Source organism: Bacillus rossius (assembly GCF_032445375.1).
Source record: "Bacillus rossius redtenbacheri isolate Brsri chromosome 9 unlocalized genomic scaffold, Brsri_v3 Brsri_v3_scf9_1, whole genome shotgun sequence".
Classification (NCBI taxonomy): domain Eukaryota; kingdom Metazoa; phylum Arthropoda; class Insecta; order Phasmatodea; family Bacillidae; genus Bacillus; species Bacillus rossius.
This window is the reverse complement of record NW_026962012.1, coordinates 7,260,905-7,283,051: the sequence shown is the minus strand read 5'-3', so window position 1 is coordinate 7,283,051 and position 22,147 is coordinate 7,260,905. Positions and strand designations below refer to the sequence as shown.

At 36.0% G+C, this 22,147-nt stretch overlaps 1 protein-coding gene across 2 annotated transcripts in view; it reads left to right on the top strand.

Moving 5' to 3' along the window:
- Positions 1-22,147, top strand: part of LOC134542541 (protein lozenge-like) — a 346,143-nt gene that overhangs the window by 83,708 nt on the left and 240,288 nt on the right. For both annotated transcript variants that reach the window (XM_063386897.1, XM_063386896.1), the window contains exon 2: positions 14,270-14,383. In XM_063386897.1, coding sequence (XP_063242967.1) covers positions 14,270-14,383 — 114 coding nt within the window. The remainder of the gene's footprint in view (positions 1-14,269; positions 14,384-22,147) is intronic.

Sequence of the window (22,147 nt, the reverse complement as noted above, 5' to 3'; positions counted from 1 at the left end):
GTATCCATACAAAATAGTGACAATTCAATAAAAATGATTCAATTTAATTCATAAAAGTATGCAATCATTTCATCAATGTTTTGTTATGACGTTGTCACGTTAAAATATCGTACGTAAACCGACTTTACTAACAACCAATTTTTTTGGTTTAGCCCATGTTTCACAATGTTCTCAGTACGCTCGCTAAAGGCTTTCTGAGTAACCCGTAAAATGTGATATCAGTATGTGTTAGGATCAGAAAGGAGCACATCATAAACGCTAAATACATATAATACGATACACAACAATACCACCTCTCGGAATTTTACTATCTCTTTAATATCACATTAGCCTAAACATCATTATTAAGACCGAAAAACCTGCTTATTCCTACATTCTCAGGTTTCACTGGCCGGTAATAACACTACCAAGCGTTTCGGAACGACTGATAAAAGCATACAGTAGTTTACTTTTTCTTGTTCCGTTTACGGTTCAGCAGGTTCAGTGCTTATTAAACAATATCGGAATATAATCGTTGTGCATTTTGAGAGAGCTGTATGATATGACAGTTTCAGGCTAATAAGAGCAGAGAGTAGGTGTACATCACTAACATATTGTTAAGAACGTGACATTGGCCGGGACACGTGCAGGTGCAGAGATGGCTGGCGACTGCCGCGATATGATATGCGCCGCGCGCGCCTGGAAGATAACAAGGATTGTCGCTTTCCCCCCTCCTTCCCTCCACTCCCCGCGCGGCGCCCTGCCTTTGATACGTAACTGACACCGGACAGCTGGGAGTTGCGCGAGCCGCCGACACGTGTTTTCGAGAGATTTCTGCCGTCGGGACGGCTCGGAGTGACGCGACAGGCCCCGGCCGCTCTTGTGAGTTCTGGAATTGCGCCGGGGCCTATATATATGCCCGAGGACGTCAGGGCAGGAGTCAGTTCGGTGTGTTCAGTCGGGAGTTCTCCCGCGGCGGAGTTTCCAGGCGATAGTGCCGCGGGTGCGGCAGAGTGGCGAAGTCCTTGGACGAAGGTTCCAGGGCAGGGAGTGAGTGAGTGAGTAGAGTCGGGAGTTTTCCCGCGGCGAAGTTTCCGGGCGATAGAGTCGCGGGCGCGGCGGAGTCCCGAGCGAAGTTGCGAGCGAGGAGTCGAGCGGATCCTCGGCGAAGGGGAAGTGCGTCGGCGGCGGCGGAGTGTGGCGACGGAGATCCACGAGGGGTGCTGCGGCGAGAGTTGCGCCAGAGGTGCGGCCCAGCGAGGTGTGTGGAACGAGTGACTGGGGAATAGACCTTTTTTTAAGTGTAATTAATTATTTGCCATTTTAGAAGATTTTTGTAAGTGACATAAGTGGCAATAAATAAAACTGTGTGTGTGATAAAAATCTTTAATTGGGCTATCCTTTACGAACCCGCAGTAAAGCGTAACAATATTTATGCACCAAAATACCACCACCCTGTAACTTATAATCTCCTGATATCAAATGAAACTATAACTTGAATTTACAGGCTATTTTTAAAATTTTGTGTTTGCAATAGTTAATGACTAGGAGGGAGGAACGAATATATATTATATAGATACGATATAGGTATAGTTACGCTCATCACTGACTCACCAACTCTTTAACGCCAAAGAGTTATGTAGACCTTGGAGACAAGTATATCATACACGAAGAACAAATATTACCTTACTACATAGAGATATGTATAAAATATAAAATTGAAGTGTAACAATAAAGTAACATTTGAAATACATCTACGTAAGTGAAAAATGTCTTAATTATTAAATTAACAGGTGCCTTAGGTGCCTTTCGAATAATTATGCTTATAATTACTAAACAGGCTAATATCTCAGAAAGTTTAGCTCTGAACGAAAATTTTCCCGGTTTGGAAATCAAATTTTGCGTTGCTGGGAATCTCTTGATGATATTTTGAATTTTGTACTTATGCCCTTTCGAAAATCTCTTTTCATTTTTTTATATGCTTATATCTTTGAAATTTGTAACTTTATTTAAAAAAAGTTAGTTAGTTTGTCTTTTATGTACCTATATATGTGTGTTCTTATTATTTTTATAAGTTTTTTTGGCAGATTTTTTGTATTTAACGATCTTTTGAATTTTTGTATTATATTCTTCTTTTGTGGTCACTTAATTTCTTGCTGCCAAAATTTTCTGTAAATAGCACTGATGTACATTACATATATTATTTTTTGTTAAATATCTTTTTGTTTCATATATATAAGAAATAATTTCCAGTTACAAAATATTAAAATTAATAGAATTTTTAATAAAAAATTCTTGTAGGTATATTAAAGTGTTTGTTGTATTTATCAATTTTTTTAACTGGCGCCTTAGGCGCCTTACAACCTACTAGTTACCACATAAGTGTCCATAAAAAAATGCCACCGCTCCTTATCTGTCAGTCTGTTGGTCTGATTACTCCTGCTTGACGCGAGAAATACTGAGCGAGTTAAAATGAATTTTTTTGTCAGTAAGAATTAAGGCTAACTTACACTTGGCTTCTAAGTGAGTGAAAATGGAGCAAATATTGTATTCGTATGATAAATCACACGTGTAAAAATTATTAATTGGAATTTAAGATATTGAATATCAAGAGTAAACTAACTTAAACCACCAATTTATGTTACAATGTTTCTAAATTTAATCCCTAAGTATAAGGAGAAAATTTGGTTTTATAAAAAAAAAGTGGATGTTTTTGAATCTACCTGAATGGAAGATTAAAAACTGAGAACGAATAATGTACGAGAAAAGTCCCGTAGGTTTTGTAATTTAACTACTTTGGGGGTGAAAATAGGGAAAGATTAATTTAATAATAAAATTGAATGTCTCTAATGAAAACTAAGTGGCAGGAAAGAAACCTAAAGAAAAATCAGTTACATAAAGTGTAATGCTGTGACATACTTTATGTTTATTAAAATTATGTTGCTAAGGGGTTTAATATGTATTGAGCTTTAATTAATAATAAAAATAATGTATACATCTGAAAATATGGAAGCTGATTCAAAAAAAATATATTTATATAATGAACGTAGGTACTAGAACTGCAAAATTATTAATTTATAATTAGACAAACGGAGACCCAATTTCATAAAATATCCCCCAAATGGGGTGAAAATTGGATAGTTCTATTTTTATAACAAGAATTCATATATATATATATATATATATATATATATATATATAGCTAATAAATATACGGGATAGAAACTTGGGAAAAAAAAATACAAAACAACTTAATGTAAATTTAACAATTTTTCGAAATTGAATAGCTAAGATGAAAAATGGGGTTAGTATGAGTTCAAAACAAAAAAAAAATTGTGAGTGTTTCAGTATCCGTCACGTCGATAATGAGCAAATTATGAGTTCTCAGGTTGCAAATACACTTATAATACGAAACTCCGACACGAAATTTAACGCAGAATTCTTTAAAATAATGTCAAGCGTGATAAATATAGGCAAATAATGATTCAAACTATATTTCTGGACGCAAATCATACAAAGTTTCCACGCACGCCGCTAGAATTCACTGCCGGAGCAGCTACGTCGACTATTGAATCACTTGATTAGCAGACCAGAATTCTTGACTATATAATGAAATGGCTCCGACAAAATTGAAAATAAACTTTAAACAAATGGCAAACCTCGGTTTGGACTTGATTCTCAACAAGGAATATTATTAAAATATTTCCCATATTGTTAAACCCCATTAAACAGTTAACACCATAACGTTTCCCTTGGTCTTTGTGAACTTCGGTGCGCGGACCCGAATCACAAGTAGTTTCTGCACCCGCCACTAGAATTCGCTGCCAGAGCAACTACGTCGAACTATCAAATCGTTCGATTTGTAGAGCAAAATTTTAAACTTTATAATGAAACTGTTCCGATAAAAACGAAATAAACTTGAAATAACTTCGGCTTTGGACCTGATTTTCAACAAGGAAGCTTATTAAAATACTATTTAACTTGTTAAAATTCATTAAACTGTTAATAATATAAAGTTTCCAATTGTCTATATTAACTTTGTTTCGCGCTATCCACCACAGATGGTAGCACCGTGGTTACAGTTTCCGTTTCACGCGACTTCCACCCCATTCACGAAATTACTCGATCTATCAACAGCCGTTTACCGAGAGCTAAAATTATGTATACATCTAAAGAGAATCATACGTAAATTCAAATATTGGGGGTGAAGAACATAAATACCATATATATATATATATATATATATATATATATATATTCTGGAGTTCCACACCTAAGAGAGGTAAGATACTATGGACATAAAATATTATCTAATATCTGTGGTACCCGTTGTTGGATGGCTCGATTGCAGTTAAGTCAAAGCGTTCTTAAGCACTCACCTCTGAATATATCTATGTAGCTATGAAAATAAAGCATGCCCACGGTATCATCACCGCATAATGACATGGAAAAATGAAATAAACGTACATGATCAGGGGGGGGGGAGCCTAATTGTTTCCCCTTGGATGGGCAGCCCTTCAGGATTTTTCTGGCAATGGTTTGTTTGTACAGCGACTGAAGGGCAGCCCATCCAATTTCTGAAAACATGTTTCTTTAAGTGTTTAAATAATCCTGAAAACTTGCCCCTTGGAAGGGCAGCCCATCAGGATTTTTCTTACAGTAGTGTTTTTGAAAGGTTGTCTGAATTGTTGCCCCTTGGATGGGCAGCCCATCAGGATTTTTCTGACAGTGGTGCTTTTGAAAGTTTGTCTGAATTGTTGCCCCTTGGATGGGCAGCCCTTCAGGATTTTTCTGACAGTGGTTAGTTTAGGTTAGGTTAGGTTAGGTTAGGTTAGGTTAGATTAGGTAAGGTTAAGTTAGGTTAGGTCAGGTCACTTTACAAACTAACCACTGTCAGAAAAATCCTGAAGGGCTGCCCATCAAAGGGGCAACAATTCAGACAAGCTTTCAAAAACACCACTGTCAGAAAAATCCTGATGGTCTGCCCTTCCAATGGGCAGCAATTCGGTCGCCCCGATCACGGTGCGCGAGGAGCAAATTCCGCCTCTGTGCTGGTCGCTGCTCTGTGTCCGGGCCTCGGGGAGAAAGTGTGCCAGGGAAACCCTGCAAACGGCTCGTCTGATTGAAGGGGGGGGGGGGGGCGTGGCTAGCGAAGGAGCATTACCTACAATGTCGCTGTTCACCAAACCTTCCAACCCCGCGTTGAAAATTTTCCAATTTCTCTTACCTCGCTCAGCAATTGGCTTTCTGTGACGAGTGAGGATAAAAAAAATGAATATAAAAAAAGTATCTGTATGTTGTTTCCAATTATTAACAGTTACACATTTTTCTGTTAACAATCAGATATTTTTTTTTAAAAAAATCGAACGTTAAAAACATTGTTTTTGTATGAAATTGTTTAATATTGATGAAACGAATTATTACCGTAAGAACGAGGGTTGAAATTTAAAAAACGATCAAAACCTTTTTAGTATCAAATCCTTTAGAAAATAATTTAAACCGTCTTATTATTATCTTAAACCTTGGTGCGAAGCACATTTTTATACAACTTTATTAGTGAACTGGATGAGAAATAGTTTTTAATGGTCAAAAAAAATTGAATAACCACCTTAGTTGGCATAATATGTAATTCGTTCTAAGCTATTCAATTCTGGATGAATTGAATTAAAAAAATTCATAATATTTTCACTACATGGAAATTGAGAAAATGTTTAATCGATTATTTTGTAATATTAGAGAACATATATAAGTTTTAAAATGTTCCAGAATTTTATAAACGTTTCCAAAATATTTCCAGAAGAAATAGGTGTATCGAAATCTCCCTACTCCTGTATGTTGCGCCGAAAGTTTTTTTTTTTTTTTTTTTTTACTCTTTGACAGCAAAACATTTCTTGGCCAGAATAAATTTCCCTAATCCTAGTTTTTTAACTTAACATACTATGTATGTTTCGGTACTCTCATAGTTATCGTCATTTTATTACGACATTGTACACAGCACACTAGACGTATTTAAAGTTGTGTTTCTTGCTGATAAGTAATTGTACATAAAATGGATGATATTTAATTTATACGGTAACTACTATAGCGAGAACCAAAAGATTTTGCGTATCTATACTCATTGACATTTTTTGTCTTCGGCATGCCATGCGTATGAACCCAAAGTTAAAACGTGTATTTGAGTTACATCTGATATAAAGTATGCATAAAAATACTTTTGTTAAACCAAATGAAAATTTTAGCTTAGGAAGTGACACGGTGTGACTGAAAGTTTAAATAATATATATTTTTAAATTTATTCTTCTATAGGCAGGTTTTGTAAAAATGACAGAGTGAATTTTTACAATGCGCGCGCACCATGCAATGAAATTTTCACAGGATGAAAAAAGGCTACATACAAAAAAAGCTACATACAAGTAAAATTATATATGTGCTTTTAAATGTTATAATTTAGTGACTGATATTGAATACTGGTCCATTTAATCAAAAACATTTATTTATTGTGAATATTGGTGATATAAATTGTGTTGATAAAATTTTCAAAAGTATTTTCTATTTTATTTATATAAGTAAGAATGTGTTGTGTGTATTATTTATTTTCATTATAAATGATAAATTAATAAATTATTTAAAAAAATTAAAATTAATAATTTATAATAAACATTCAGCATACTTATTGATTTTAATTATTAATTAAATTTTATAACGATTAGGCATAATTAACTAAATTAAATAATAAATTTTATACAGGTGTTTGTATGTAAATATTGAATACAAAGTATTTTTTTTATTTGATTCAATTTATACTTTACCAACAGTATTTATATCACTCCCGTTTTTTTAATTATTTGATTTCTATTAATTATTTGCATGCAAAATTAGAGTGTTTTATTATGCAAGTAAGTACTTCAACTATTACGCACATACGTTCACGCACCCATTTAATTTATTTGAAAAAGAAATGAATAATTATAATTCTTTTAAAACTAAATATTAGTATTTTTACAAATATATAATTTAATTCCTTCCTCTTAAGATATTAATTAAGATTCGTGGCAAACTTTCAAGAATCGACTAAGGGATGGGGTTTGATAAAACGTTAGTTCGACCTATCAGTAAATTATCTCACGGAACAACTTATTTTGTTCAGCTGTAACAAGATAGTTGTTTTTCTGACCTAACTACTTAGCAGGCAAGAATATTGAAACATTTGGCAGGCTATGCCGCAGTAAATTATGCAATTCGTAGCACCGCCCAGATCCTCTCAAGGTCGCGAGGTTTCACCAATCGACCTTGCCGAAAAAAAAGTTGGAGTTGCGGCGTAGCATTGGTGGGCGCACCTCTGCTTCCTGCCACGACATTCCTTTCAGCTGAGTGTGGCTGCAGCCAAGGGGCCCTTCACTGCCGAGCGTGGAAACGTTACGACGAAGAGTCGGTCTGAGTCCGCAAGTCTACACGTTGCCACGGGCGAAGGGTAGGCAGGCAATGCTTTACAAACGTTACGACGAAGAGTCTGCGAGAGTCCGTGCGTCTACACGTTGCCACGGGCGAAGGGTAGGCAGGCAATGCTTTACAAACGTTACGACGAAGAGTCTGCCAGAGTCCGTGAGTCTACACGCTGCCAGGGGTGAAGGGTAGGCAGGCAATGCTTTACAAACGTTACGACGAAGAGTCTGCCAGAGTCCGTGAGTCTACACGCTGCCAGGGGTGAAGGGTAGGCAGGCAATGCTTTACAAACGTCACGACGAAGAGTCGGTCTGAGCCCGCAAGTCTACACGCTGCCAGGGGCGAAGGGTAGGCAGGCAATGCTTTACAAACGTTACGACGAAGAGTCTGCCAGAGTCCGTGAGTCTACACGCTGCCAGGGGTGAAGGGTAGGCAGGCAATGCTTTACAAACGTTACGACGAAGAGTCTGCCAGAGTCCGTGAGTCTACACGCTGCCAGGGGTGAAGGGTAGGCAGGCAATGCTTTACAAACGTCACGACGAAGAGTCGGTCTGAGTCCGTGAGTCTACACGCTGCCAGGGGTGAAGGATAGGCAGGCAATGCTTTACAAACGTTACGACGAAGAGTCTGCCAAAGTCCGTGAGTCTACACGCTGCCAGGGATGAAGGATAGGCAGGCAATGCTTTACAAACGTTACGACGAAGAGCCGGTCTGAGTCCGTGAGTCTACACGTTGCCAGGGGTGAAGGGTAGGCAGGCAATGCTTTACTAACGTTACGACGAAGAGTCTGCCAGAGTCCGTGAGTCTACACGCTGCCAGGGGCGAAGGGTAGGCAGGTAATGCTTTACAAACGGGCCAATCGGGCACATGTCTAGCGTGGCAGTTTTTGAGGGGCGGGAGATTCAGTCGCGAAAAAGATAGGACAATTTTTGCTAAACGGAAAAAAATATATTTTTAACGTACGGTAATGATTTGATTTTCAAAAATACATGTCAAATAAAATTTTAGTTTATATTAAGTAATATTTTTTTTTGCATTTAACTTCAAATTAAAAGGCTTTTAACCAAATTTTTTTTACCAATTCATCAAAACTTCGTTTAGCAAACACACTATATAACTCATGGGTTATTACTGTTTTTTTTATAAATACTTATAATACTACAACAACTATTTATTAAATTTAAATAAGAAAAAAGACAAACAGTTTATGTCTTTGAAAAATCTCACTTTTTAGGTACATAATGTGCTGTTTTAAATCTAATAGTAAATAAGCTTGAATTTGTTAACTTTTTTTGTGTGAACTGTTAAAGGATGGGGGACGGCTAAAAATGATCGATTATTATCCGTCCAGAGCGCTAGCTACCTGAAATCGTATAATGACGGGGAGGGGAGGGGATATTCTTAAATATCTATCACTCCCCCCAACGAAATGATATTTTTTGATAGGCGGTTCTGACCCACCACCCCTATCCTCTTCCCCAAAGTGAAATTCTACGTAAGCTCCTACTTGCTGCACTCTCGTTTGCCAAACCAAAATGAAGTGTGCTCAGAAATTCCTTAAGGCTTTCCATAAAGGGGGGGGGGGGGGGGGTAGTATACGCTTGGCCCTTTGGTATTTTTCTTAAAATTAATATTTTACTGTAAAGAAAACTTGGCCTAATGTATAATTTAAATCGTTTTTAAGCTAGAATTATAGAACGGATTAAAATAAATTCTGAGAAATAAATTTGTAGATCAAGAAAATATTTTACTGCAGCCAATTTGGTAAATAGTTTTATTTTCGCCAGTAATTTGTTAGCTCAGAAAGGCTTAGAAAACTGTTAAGCAAGTCATCTATACCTACAAGTATATTAAAAAAATATATATTTTTTGTGATAAAGTTGTAGTGAAGAGTTGAATTATTTTTTATTTTTTTTTAAATTTTTGTGTTTGTTAATTGGTTAAATATCACGCAGAAACTGATGAACATTTTTGCCGATTAAATCTGGAACCAAGGTAGCCCATATGCATTCCTGCCCTAAGGTGGTATAAAATGAAAGGCCTAGATTTGTTTTTATTGTGATAAATAACTCAGAAGCTAATGAAGCGGGAAGTAAGATATTGGCTAGGAATAAATAAAATAAAATAAAATAAATGCTTACTCATTTTTATTATTTTCTGAAATTCTGCAGCCAAGACGATAAATAAAATGGTAAACATAGTTTTTTTTTATCTTTTCAACAAAGCCTATAGGCGTAGGTATATTTCGAAGTAACTACCTATTTTTTCTGGAACGCGCTGGAAACTTCAAGAAACGTCTGCAATATTTTTAGAACTTAATGTAGGCCTACATAACACCTTACATGTTCTCCAATATTCCAAATTATCAATTAAACATTTCATATTTCATGCAGTGAAAATGTTAGTATGTTTATAATTGAATGCATCCAGCATTGAATAACTTATAACAAATTTCATACTATGCCTATTAAGTATGAGTATTTTTACCTTCAAACACCAAATTTCATCCTTTGCGATAATGATAGGTGGTATAAAATTTTGTTTTGGACCAAGGTTTAGATAATGTTTATTTTACAATAATCTAAAAGAATTTGATAGTATACGTAATTTTTTTTTTTTAGCTAAACCCTTGTTTTTTCAACCCCTTTTGTAGTAATAACTTGTCTCATCAAAAATTATTTCTGACATAATTTTGAATATGTTTTGGATTTTTACGATAGTTATAATGGATTTGATACAAAATTTATGATATTCTGTCTTTAAACACTTGCGTCTTTCCATTACTATGAAGTAATGGTTGGTCGTAGATTAGATTATATAATATTTAAATAGTTTAAAATAAATAAGAATATATTAAATTATTTACATAGTACGGAGGTTATGATGTTTTTACGCCCCTGTTTTTTCAACCTGTTGCAGTAAGGTACATCTTATCAAAAATTGTTTCAGACAAAAGGTTTAGATAATATTTAGGATATATATATATATATATATATATATATATATATATTACAAAACCAGTTTTTACCATCCCTCGTAGTTAGTTATGGTTGGTCGTATCAAAGAGGTATTTTGACAAAATATTTTGTTATTACTCTAACGCGCAATATAATAACTTGATACGGATGTGGTGGTAATCATGTTAAGGGTGTTATAGCGATTTTTCTGCTTTTAACAAAATCCTTCCCCATTTATACCACATTCGTTGGATTTTGCCCCCATTACTTTATTTTATCAGTATTGAAGTGATTTCTGCAACATTAGGCAACTATCGTGTCCCTAAAACTGTTATGTATATGTATGTATATGAAGCTGGTTTTGGAATCTTTGGATCTAAAATAAAAATAAAAAAAAACATATTAATTTTTTCCGGAAGTCACACAAGGAAACGGCTATATTAGGTAGTATTTGTTTTCCAAAATATACCTAAAAATATATAATAAACATCCGAATTTGATGAAGCGGAATGTTAGATATTAGGTATATGAGTAATCAATTTACAAAGATTACCAAACTATTCCTTTAAATGTTTCTAAATTTAACTCCTAAAAAGCTAAAAATTAGGTAGTTTTTTTATTCATAAAGAGAAATTCTTATCACCGAGTATATTAAGAAGGAGAGCAACTAAACATGGATTCTTCGTATAAAGAGTTATGTAGTGTGTCTTTTCAATTTTTTGAAGTGTGATCGTTGAAGGCATAAAAAGGAGTAAGTGATGTTTGTAACATTTCTCCTAAGATAAATAAGCGGGTTTAACTTACTTCTACATTGTTTAATTTTTTGTTCAACAAATTGGTGTTTTATATAAATACATTATTCAATGCATTAATAAACTTTAATAAGCCTTTTTAGTCCCTGAATATGCCATGAATGGAAGAATAATTCAAAAAGAAAAAATAACTTCGGCATAAATGTGTATTGAGAAACTAATCATAAAGGTTGTTTATTCCCTTGAAATTTTTTTTATAAAATAAACTTTAGTAAAATATTTACGGACTAATGTATTTTAATATATTCTTAAAGTACACAGATTTGTTTTTGTATAATTTAATTATGGTAATAATACAAATTGCAAAAACTTTTAATGGTTTCTTTTTATTTATTTGTTACAACTTACCACATGAAAAGCTCAAAGAATGTAGGCCTTCTTATAGTTAAACGATGATAGCATATGTCATATAATACTATACGTAACACTTTTCATCTCGAAAATTTACATAATTCCCGCAGTAAGCCATTTATTTGCATGCGTTGCTCTAAAATTATTGGACGGAATTAATCAATACATGTAACATTTAACATAGATTACAATTTTTGTAAAAAATTAAACTCCTGATAATTTTTTTCAAGTTTTGAACTGAATATCAGCTATAACCTGCTGTATGAATGTTAAGACGCGCAAGCAGTACAATGCATATAAAGCTTCAAATGGCAAGTGGTAATTTCTACATGTAACCAACGTCTTTTTTATGTCGTTTAAAACCTTTCATTATTAAATTGACTGGGCTTCTTTGCGGAATCATTGATAATTAGTTTGCAATTTGCAATGATTTAAGATAATTCAATTTCTTTGTAGTGACTTTGAAATGACTCTTCTTGCAACATTTACGACTTATTCGCTTTGTGATTTAGCTGTTAGTGCTACAGGAATATGCTTCATTAACTCAAAAATCTATAAATAAATAACAACTAGAAACATTATTTATTTAGTTTTAAAAGCATTGATTTATATAGTATTTTTTCTTTGCTTAGCGTGCAAGGAAAAAAAAATCTTTAAATAGGCTCCTGATGTGACTTTTTAGCCCTGTCATTTTACAATTCCACCCTAGCTTGCCAAGTATACTTGACGCTTTGATATTAACCAACGGCTTATTATAAAGTCACGGTCACATTTAGTTAAGACACTTACATCAGTGTCAGAAGCAAGGCTTTATACTTGTACATAAGTGAAACTTTCCAAACAAAAACAATTTTCTAAAATCTAAAACATAGGTCACTGTCTGGTGTTGTGAAAGTTCGGTGTAAAGAAAGAAATTGTTGGACGTCATGTTGTTGGATTTCATACTTTTAATTTATTTCTAAAATAATATGAAGATATTATCTTGTAACGTGTTACTTTGTATGTTTTCTAGTCTTAGTAGTTTAGTTTGACGGCGTATCGGTCGTAGGCGGTGACGAGCTCACGGCTCGCCGGAATTAAGGGTATTGTTTTTTTTTTTAATTGTTCAAGAATCCATCACAGAGAGTAAATTCATATGTCTTGTGCTATAGTGGGATCTTGTATCAGCCGTTCGACTCCACAAGAACCCGACTTATTTACGTTTTATGTCAGTTTGAGAATCAATGAAATACTTGTTTGTGTTATTGAGTTTGTCAATAAATTGTTATTGGAATGAACTTAACTTAGCAACTAATTTCAGAACCACCCGCAAACGTTCTTTTTCCTCCTTGTTAGGGCTTTCCTATGTATTTAGTAAAACCCGTGACAATCTCATTTCCCATACATTTATACCCAACACTCCAAACTGTTGAAACTACTGTAGCTTATTTGTGTATTAGGCGGGCAGCCAAGAAGCAGATACCGAACCTTAGTACCAGGGACATAGTGCGCAACATTCTAAACTACAGTTAGCATTTACCTTACTTATTTACTGCATGGTTCTTTCTCAATAGGGCGAATCAATGCAGATTACATACATTTTTAATCACAACAGTAAGAAAATTTTGCCTCCCATGATAACATTAAAAATGAAGAGCTAAACGTTAACTAATTCAATTTTTTATGCATAAACTATATTTTTAATTTTAAATTCTATACTCTGAAGTTTGATATGCTAATTGTATGGTTTAATAAAGTTAAATTAACTAAAACATCGTCAATATTTCAAAACTCTTCTGGTCACTCACATTGCTCAAGTGTCAGAAAAATGTGTACAAATAATGTTCGATTCGTCGATCTTTATAAATACATACTTACTTTGCGAGCAGGTAGATATCATTCTATTTTTTCCCCGTCCATATATTTTTGTAGGGGGCAACTTTTCTATCATATACCTAGCTATTCGGGGGAAAAACAAAATTTAATATTGTTTCGGTCCACCATAATTCTCATGTTTTTAGTAACAAATACGATTTACGATTTGTTGTAACACGGTTCATACCTTAAAAAGTCTTTAATCAGTCTTAAATTGATTAAGGGCTTTTAAAATTAAATATATTTCACTTAGAATCCTTAAAAAAAAATCCTTTATAAAAACCGATAGCTTGCAAATAATCAATAAATGCAGGTATCTGATTGTTCATTTTTTTACCGACTCAGCAGCAAACGACGCTTTTTTCATGCCCGGTACAATTGGTGAATTTTGGGCCACGTGATTAATTTTATGTGTGTAAATACTTTTTTTATTTTTTTATAATTATAATTATAATTTATGTCTCACTTTTAAACAAAACAAATTTTTATTTTGTTATCTTATTTTTAATTTAAATAGTGATCATAATAAATGGCAGGAGTATATATAATTCCGATAGACACTGCTTGGGTTAGATGTGTTCCAACGGTAATTCTGGACAATTTAACTAACCAACTAAATTGTTTTTTTTTTTTTGCGCATTAACTATTTAACGCTGTTACTTTCTTGAAGTACCTTTTTGTGACAATACAAAGGGTTTTCCAGCTCTTGACAGTGATGAAGGTGATGAAGTAAAGAAGTAACGTTTGTTTGCTCGAGAGGGTACGGATAGGGGTGGGTGGGGGGAGGGGAGGAGTTACGGGCAGGACAAACACGCTGATGACTGTAATGAAGTCGCGCGCCGCCTGACGGACGACCGGATATCCTTGTTGCAGGGAAGAGCTTCACGCTGACCATCACGGTCAACACCTCGCCACCGCAGGTCACCACCTACAACAAGGCCATCAAGGTCACCGTCGACGGCCCTCGGGAGCCGCGCTCCAAGACCCGTGAGTGACGCACTGGACACCTGCCCGTGTCGTTTTTTGTTCACTAGCAGACGCCTGCCTGGCTCCTTGTTCCTTGAACGAACTCCGCGCACTTTTGCACTAGCAGGTCCGTTGGTTGCTGCTACATTTCACCGTCATGCCTTTGCTGTGGAATTCATATTTTAACATTTCCTTATCCATAGCGTTGCAGTGAAAAAATTTCCAGTGATTTATTAATTATATCCTACTGGATGTTACCCGCCTGCCTGCTAAATCAGACTTAAATGATATTTTTTTATATTTTGTTTTCTATAAATTTAATTATTATGAAATTACGAGGGATAAAAAAAATTTTAAAAATTAAATAAATACAAAAAAATCAGTTAAATTTGTTTAAAAAATTTTGCATTTATTTAAATAAATCTCGGTGTCTAATATTATATGTAAATTTTTACGACTTGATACTGTAGAACAACCTGAGTTCAGCTGAGCACGTGAGAAGCATGGCGTGCCCAAATGTAGGACAGCCACTTTCAGTGTTTGTCCCTGTGATTTATTTATTGCAATTGAAAACGCTAACGTTAAAGGAAACTGCAACCTTTTGAACTGAAATAGTAGATTGCTTTGAATTATTAGTATGCGAGGAATTCAGAATTCATTTCCTTTCGCTGTACCAGTGAGAATTTTGGCATTGATTACATTTCTTCCTAGTTCTGTAATTCGTCATCTTGTACCATTCCATAACATTGTTATTTCAGTACATCTCATCTCATAAGCGAAATATGCCATTTAACGTATTAATTGCAACCAAGTGTACATTGGAAGCGGTACCACACAACACAGAACAGGGATATTGGAGGAAGAACAGGCCATAGCCTGTTTTGAGTGAATAACCCACCATTTACCTAGAATAATTTTGGAAAGCCATGGCAAAAAGATATCGCAATGCCCGGACCAGATTTGAACTCGGCTCTTCTCGAATTCAAGTACAGTGCCTTACCACTGCGACAACTTGCTCCGACACTTTACGTATTTGCTCATATTTTGAGTTTTGTGGGTAAATGAAGTGGGTCTTGACGTCTCATGCACAGAAAACATTTTTCTGTACTTTTACAAAAGATTCTTTGGAAATTAGTTGCTAAGAAGTAGTGCGTCATACCACAAGAAAGATATTGTAATTTTGTAATCAGTAATAAAACTTTATTTTGTTTTATTGTGCTTATTAATGTTAACCGTTAACACTGGAAAGCTTTTCAAAAACGGTTTACAAATAACTTCAACTATTGGACGTACTGGGACAACACAAAGTGTAAATGCCCAAATGCCCGGGTAAGAATCCGAACCCAATTACCGAGAACACGTGTTTTGTAGTGATGCAGTTGTTTTCATGTAAAAGTACTCATTTACAAACATCTGTCAGTTTACGTGAACATTTCTGTTCCATTTACCAAAGAAGAAGAAGAAAAATTGGTTGTCTGTAAAGTCGGTTTACGGACGATAGTTTAACGTGACAACGTCATATCAAAACATTGATGAAATGATTACCTACATACTTTTATGAATAAAATTGAATCATTTTTATTAAATTATCACTATTTTGTATGGATACAAAGGAGTGAAATGAAATCTACAATTTAATTGATAAATTTACTTTTATTTGCACTCATTAATTCAAATATGTTTATTACTTTAACGAACAGATTATTTTAACTATAACATTTATACATGTTTGCTATTTAACTTCTTCCAATCTGTGTTATTTTGTTAAGGATAGGGCGATGATAGGAAAAGTATGAAACGAATGGGAGTGTTTCAAGTTTAATGTGCCTCGAAAAAGTCAAATGGATGGTTGTTCCAATCGAGTGGAAGAGAGATAGATGCGGCGCAAGCATGCAATGAACGTAACGGGACAATGAATCATCCTTTTTCGTGTGTGCAGCCGGCGTTCATCGATTTATTAGACGTTGTCACGTCAAAAAATCTAGAGTGCAGGAATATTTCGTCGCGTCGCTCAAAGGCGCTGAATATCAGCGACGAATTAGCCACGCGGAGACGTGGGCTCTTGTTTCCCTCGAGCAAAGTCACGCGCGCCGTTTGACTAGGCGCGTGCGGGGGAGGAGGAGGAGGAAGGTGGAGGGAAGGGTTGCCGTTGTTGTTATTAGCGTCGGAACGCGGCCCGCCTGATTGACACAAAGACTACGCGGCATTCCTCGACCGGGGGCGCCGCGTCACGCCTTATTAGCGGGAGTCGCTGCTGGCGGCGGATTGCCCGTCTCTGCGCGACTCCAACTGCTGCTTCATAACCGAGCACACGACGAGGACCGGTAGCAGCGGAGCTGGGGGGGACAGCGCGCCAGGGGGAGACAAGTTGTAACTTGCACGCAGTCGCGCCGGTGGAGACGTCTGCAGTTCCGGCGGTGCCGTTACCGCGCTCTGCCTTCAACTCGCACATCACACGTTGTTGCGGCCCTGGTCTTTGCGTCATGTCAGAACACGATCGCGCATTGGAAATTTTCTGAGGTTTTTTCTTGCGACAGAAGTAACGTGACGGCTGAACGACAAGGTAATAAACAACTTCAAACTTCATCTCTCAAACCAGGGAATCAAGTTTTTAGGAAGTAGCTTGGGCTTCTGGGTTGAAGCCCGCATCCTTGGCGAATAATTCACCGACGTTTCGGTCGACAATCGCAGTCGCCATCATCAGTGAGCAGTTAACCTACTGATGATGGCGACTGCATTGTCGTTCGAAACGTCGGTGAATTATTCTCCAAGGACACGGCTACAACCCAGAAGCCAAGCTACTTCAGATAATGGCCGTGAAAGCCTACGAATATTAATAAGTTTTAGGAAACATTTTGTGTTTCTTTAAAAAAAAAAGGTTTGACACGGTATGCATTATTACAATAACTCTGAAAACTGTTTTTTTTTTACGCGAAAACCATTCGTCAGATATCTAATACATTTGTGTACATAATAGTCTCCACAACTAAAAACCCCGACGGACGTACGTAAAGCGACACAAATGTGTCCAATATGTCAAGTTTTTTTGTGAACGATTTAGTGTTCTTAGCTCTGGAAATAGTACCCGTAGCGTTGGAAAAACTAGGAAACCCCAATATTGGAATTCCAAACTATTAACAGTTTCTTGTAGTTAATGTCATGTTTGATTCCGTGTCTCGGTGAAAAGCTCTCGAACTAGTTTTTTGAACACTTACTGAAGTTAACTATCCTTGCCTGATGTAAGTATTTCATAACCTTCAGTAGTCTACCCAGCGAATATAGTCAAGTCAGTTTATTTAGGTACATCAGACTGTAAACAACTTCATGTAGTTAACCAGTGTTCGCATACAAATACAATGAACACGTTCTTTGAGTGGTTCTTGCAGAGGTTAAGGCTACACTGTATGTCGTAAGAAACCTCAATAACGGCCAATAAAGAATATGCATAAACACACATGAAACAAAGCTATAATCAGCCGATGTCAAAAGTTAACAAATGAAAAAAAATTCCTTCCGTTGAAGGAATTCCGTTGACGATGACGAGACAGCTGGAACAATAACTGCAAAACGGCCCTGGACAGTTCAGTGACAAGGGATAAAACTTAACAGCTGATGTGGACAACACACAGACGCATATGCGAACCCAACGAACACAGTGTAGCTTCCCCAAGACAACTTTTGACATCGGCTTGACTTTGTTTCGTTTTCTGTGCGGTTAACACATATTCTATTTCTTTTTAATATTAGATATTGAGGTTTATTCTGATATATGGCGTAAATAGCAATGTCTGATGTCCGGAAACCAAAAAATCCCAACTCGAACACCGTGTGTTTTGGTTTGCAACAGACCTTTGCGTCAGGGTAGGACCTGCTATATCGGAGAAAATTCGCAAAAAGGGTTAGAAAAAAAAGTTTTGTGACAGAGACAATGAAAATCACACATTCGAGGCTGTAAGAGCCCCTGGTTAAACCTGTACGATGGTTCGCACTCTAAATTTAATTTTTATCAATAGTACTCGACTCGAACACGGTGTGTTTTGGTTTGCAACACACGTCGGGGTCGCCACTGACGGGAAGCCTAAATGTCCATCAAGTTATGTCCCTGCCCGATTACACCCGAACAATTCACCTTCGGCCAACTTCGGGATTTGTTTTATTTTTGGGCAGGAAAAATTAATTCAAATATTAAAAGTGGTCGGTTAGGTTAGCTACATTAAAACACTTAAAAATACTATGGACGGTTAGTTAGGTTAGTATAACTACATTAAAATAAACAGAGAAGTATAAATATATGTAAACTAGCTGCAGTACCCGGCTTTGCCCAGGCTGAACACTGGGTGATATATTGTCCGCGAGTTACAGCAAAATGGATAGCGATATGTCCAGTGAGGTGGACATTAAGAAATGACACACAATTACTGTTTGTGTATCTGTGACCTATGATTTTCTGTTTACCCATGGCGATCGGTTGAAAGGTTTAGAAGTTGATGCGCTACAGCGCCATGTAGCGGCGACATAAAAACCTTCTCCATGATAAAAACACTTCGATGTGCCAACTTTCATGGCGATCGGTCAAACGGTATAAGAGTTTATCGACGTCATAAATGCCAACATCCAATTATATATATTCTTATATTTCGAAATATTGGGGCATTCACTTTTGTGGAAGGGGGGGGGGGGGGGGTTGGATGTTCAGGACCTCGAATGGTTTGGAACACTCCATTTCGAAAGAAATGATATTTGAAATTCCTGAAATTTTCGATATTTTGGTTTTTGTCTCCAGAAGGGGAAGGGTGATTTTGAGGACCCTGAATGGCAGGGAAACACTAAAAATCGAAAGAGCATGATTTTTGAAATTTTTCTAAATTTTGGGGGTTCAACCCCTGAGGGGGGGAGGTGATGTTGAGGACCCCGAATTGCTCGTAAACACTCCAAATCGAAAGAGAATAGGTTTTAGAAATTTCGGGAAATTTTTAAATTAGGTCTTTGACTCCTTGTGGGGGGAGGGTAGTTTGAGGACCCCGAATGGCTCGGAAACACTCCAAATAGTAAAAAGGTATACTTAAATTTAAGAAATTTTTGAAATTTTTCGTATTTTGGCGTTTTGCATTTCCCCCTTCCCTCAAAATTGGGTATGAAGTCGAACCTTTGGGTAAAAGTTCCACCATGCCCCGGACACTTTAGTTTGTAATGACTTAATTTTAATACAATTTCCTCCAAATTTTCGAAATTTAGGGGCTTTAACATTTGGGGGGGGGGGGGGGGGGGAGGAATGGAGGTTCAGGACCTCGAATGGTTCGGAACACTCCATCTCGAAAGAAATGATATTTGAAATTCCTGAAATTTTCAAGATTTTGGGGCTTTGTCCCCAGAGGGGGAGGGATGATTTTGAGGACCCGGAATGGCAGGGAAACACTAAAAATCGAAAGAGAATGATTTTTGAAATTTTATAAATTTTGGGTTTTTGACCACTGTGAGGGGGGGGTGGGAGGTTATTTTGAGGACCCCGAATGGCTCGTAAACACTCCTAATCGAAAGAGAATAGATTTTCGAAATTTTGGGAAATTATTTAATTATTGGGTCTTTGAATTCTTGTGGGGGAGGGTAGTTTGATGACCCCGAATGGCTCGTAAACACTCCCAATCGAAAGAGATATAAAGGAATATAAGAATGTAGGCATTTACTGTACTCCTATCTACCATAATAACAATATTGACAAATAGAAAAACTTATTACCTACCTAAGAATAATTTTCTAAATAAATTAATAAATAACTATATGTTTAAGAATTAACGTACATACATAATATTAAACTTCACACTATTTTTTATTTGTCATAATCTTTAAAAATTTGTAGGATTTGTTTATATGTAAAACTGTGGTGGCCATATTCCGCTTATCCAAAGGAGTATAGAAATTAATAGAGATGTCACTCCCTGTACACACCACATATCTTTGAATTAAGTAAAAAAAAAAAAACATAGTCCAAAATGAAACAAAAAGGAAAAATAACAACTAAATTGACAAAAAAATTTATACAACTGTAATGACAATGTTAACATCCACCTGAAATTTAATAGAAGTAGGTAGGTAAGAATAAATATATAAGAAATTAAATGAAGTTAAAACATACATTAATAAAATTATCTCACACTCAACCAAACATAATGTTTAATATGAAATAAAGGAAGAAGTCAATTACACGTAAATATTCTAATTAATAAAAAAATCAACTTATCTGAAATAGTTAAATTCAAATTTTTCAACAATATATTACATAATTGACAAATATTTCTGGTCTTCGGTCTCGGCAGCCCGAAGACTCTTGACGCTCAGCAGATAAATTATAAACCCTTAACCAAACTCCTTGCAAATAAGTAGGTACTGTAAAAAAGTAACAATATTGACAAATAGAAAAATTTTGTAGGCCCTACCAAACTATGAATAAATTTCGAAGAAATTTATAAGTTTAAGAATTTATGTACCTACATAATATTAAACTTGAAACTATCCACACAATAAAACCCTAAGAATGTTAGTGAAACCAATTTTTTTTATTTGTCATAATACCTAAAAAAACGTATGTTTCCAAAATGAAACAAAGTATAAATAATGACCAATTTGACAAAAAATTGTACAACTCGAATGACATTGAAAACATACATGTGAAATTTAAAAGAATTATGAGTGCCCAAGGTAGGGAGAAAATATATATAGCAGAAATTAAATAAAAATAACATATATAAATACATTTACCTTACGATCAACCAAACAAAATGTAACAATATAAAATACGTATTTTTAGAGGAATTTACAATCCCACTGGAACCGTTCATAAAAATGAGCCTGTCACTCTCTAGCCCATAAATTATCTCTATGCAAAATTTATTGGCGTAGCAAACAAACACTAGCTTTTATAATATTAGTTAGTATGTGCAAACTATAAAACGATTAAAAAAAACCTCTACTGGTGTATTGAGGTACTACGATGCAGAGCTATAATTTTTCTTACTCTCTACTAAATTCCTTATAATAGCAAAACGTAACGTAATGGCTTGAAAGCTATTTCTCGGCAGACATAGAGGAATGACACTAAGAGTTTGTATATATATGACACACACTACATAAAATTAAGATATATTTTTTTAAACCGTTTAAAATTTATTTTTTTAGACAAAATATAGCCTATGTCCATCCCCAGGACATAATCTATCTCCTTGCCAAATTTCATTACGATCCGTTAAGCCGTTAAGCCGGGAAAATGTAACAAACAGACAGACAGAAAGAGTTACTTTCGCATTTATAATATTAGTAAGGAAGTAAGGATAAGCCCGAGGTTGGCCGAAGGTGAATTGTTCGGAAGTAATCGGGCAGGGACAGAACTTGGACATCTTAGGCTTCCCGCAGCTGACAGCCGTGTGCGGAGGGAGGTTTGAGCTGGCGGGAGGGGATGCTGCGCTGGACCGGACGAGAGAGAGAGAGAGAGAGAGAGCGCGTCGCGTAACTCCGGAGGACTCGCGCCCTGGCCGGTTCCCACGCTGTCGGTCGTCACGGGCTATCGGCTCCAGCGCGCATGCGCCGAGCCCCGGCGCGGCGAGGCGGAGGAGTGACTGCACTCCGTCCTCCGAGTTACCCTCCTCTGACGACCGACATTACATCAGTACTACGTTAGCATCAATCATTGTCGGTCGTGTTTAGTTATTAGTAGCTGACTATATTAGTACATGAACGTATTTATTGAAGTTGTTTTTCTTTAGGCACTTTACGAAAATATATTTATAGTTT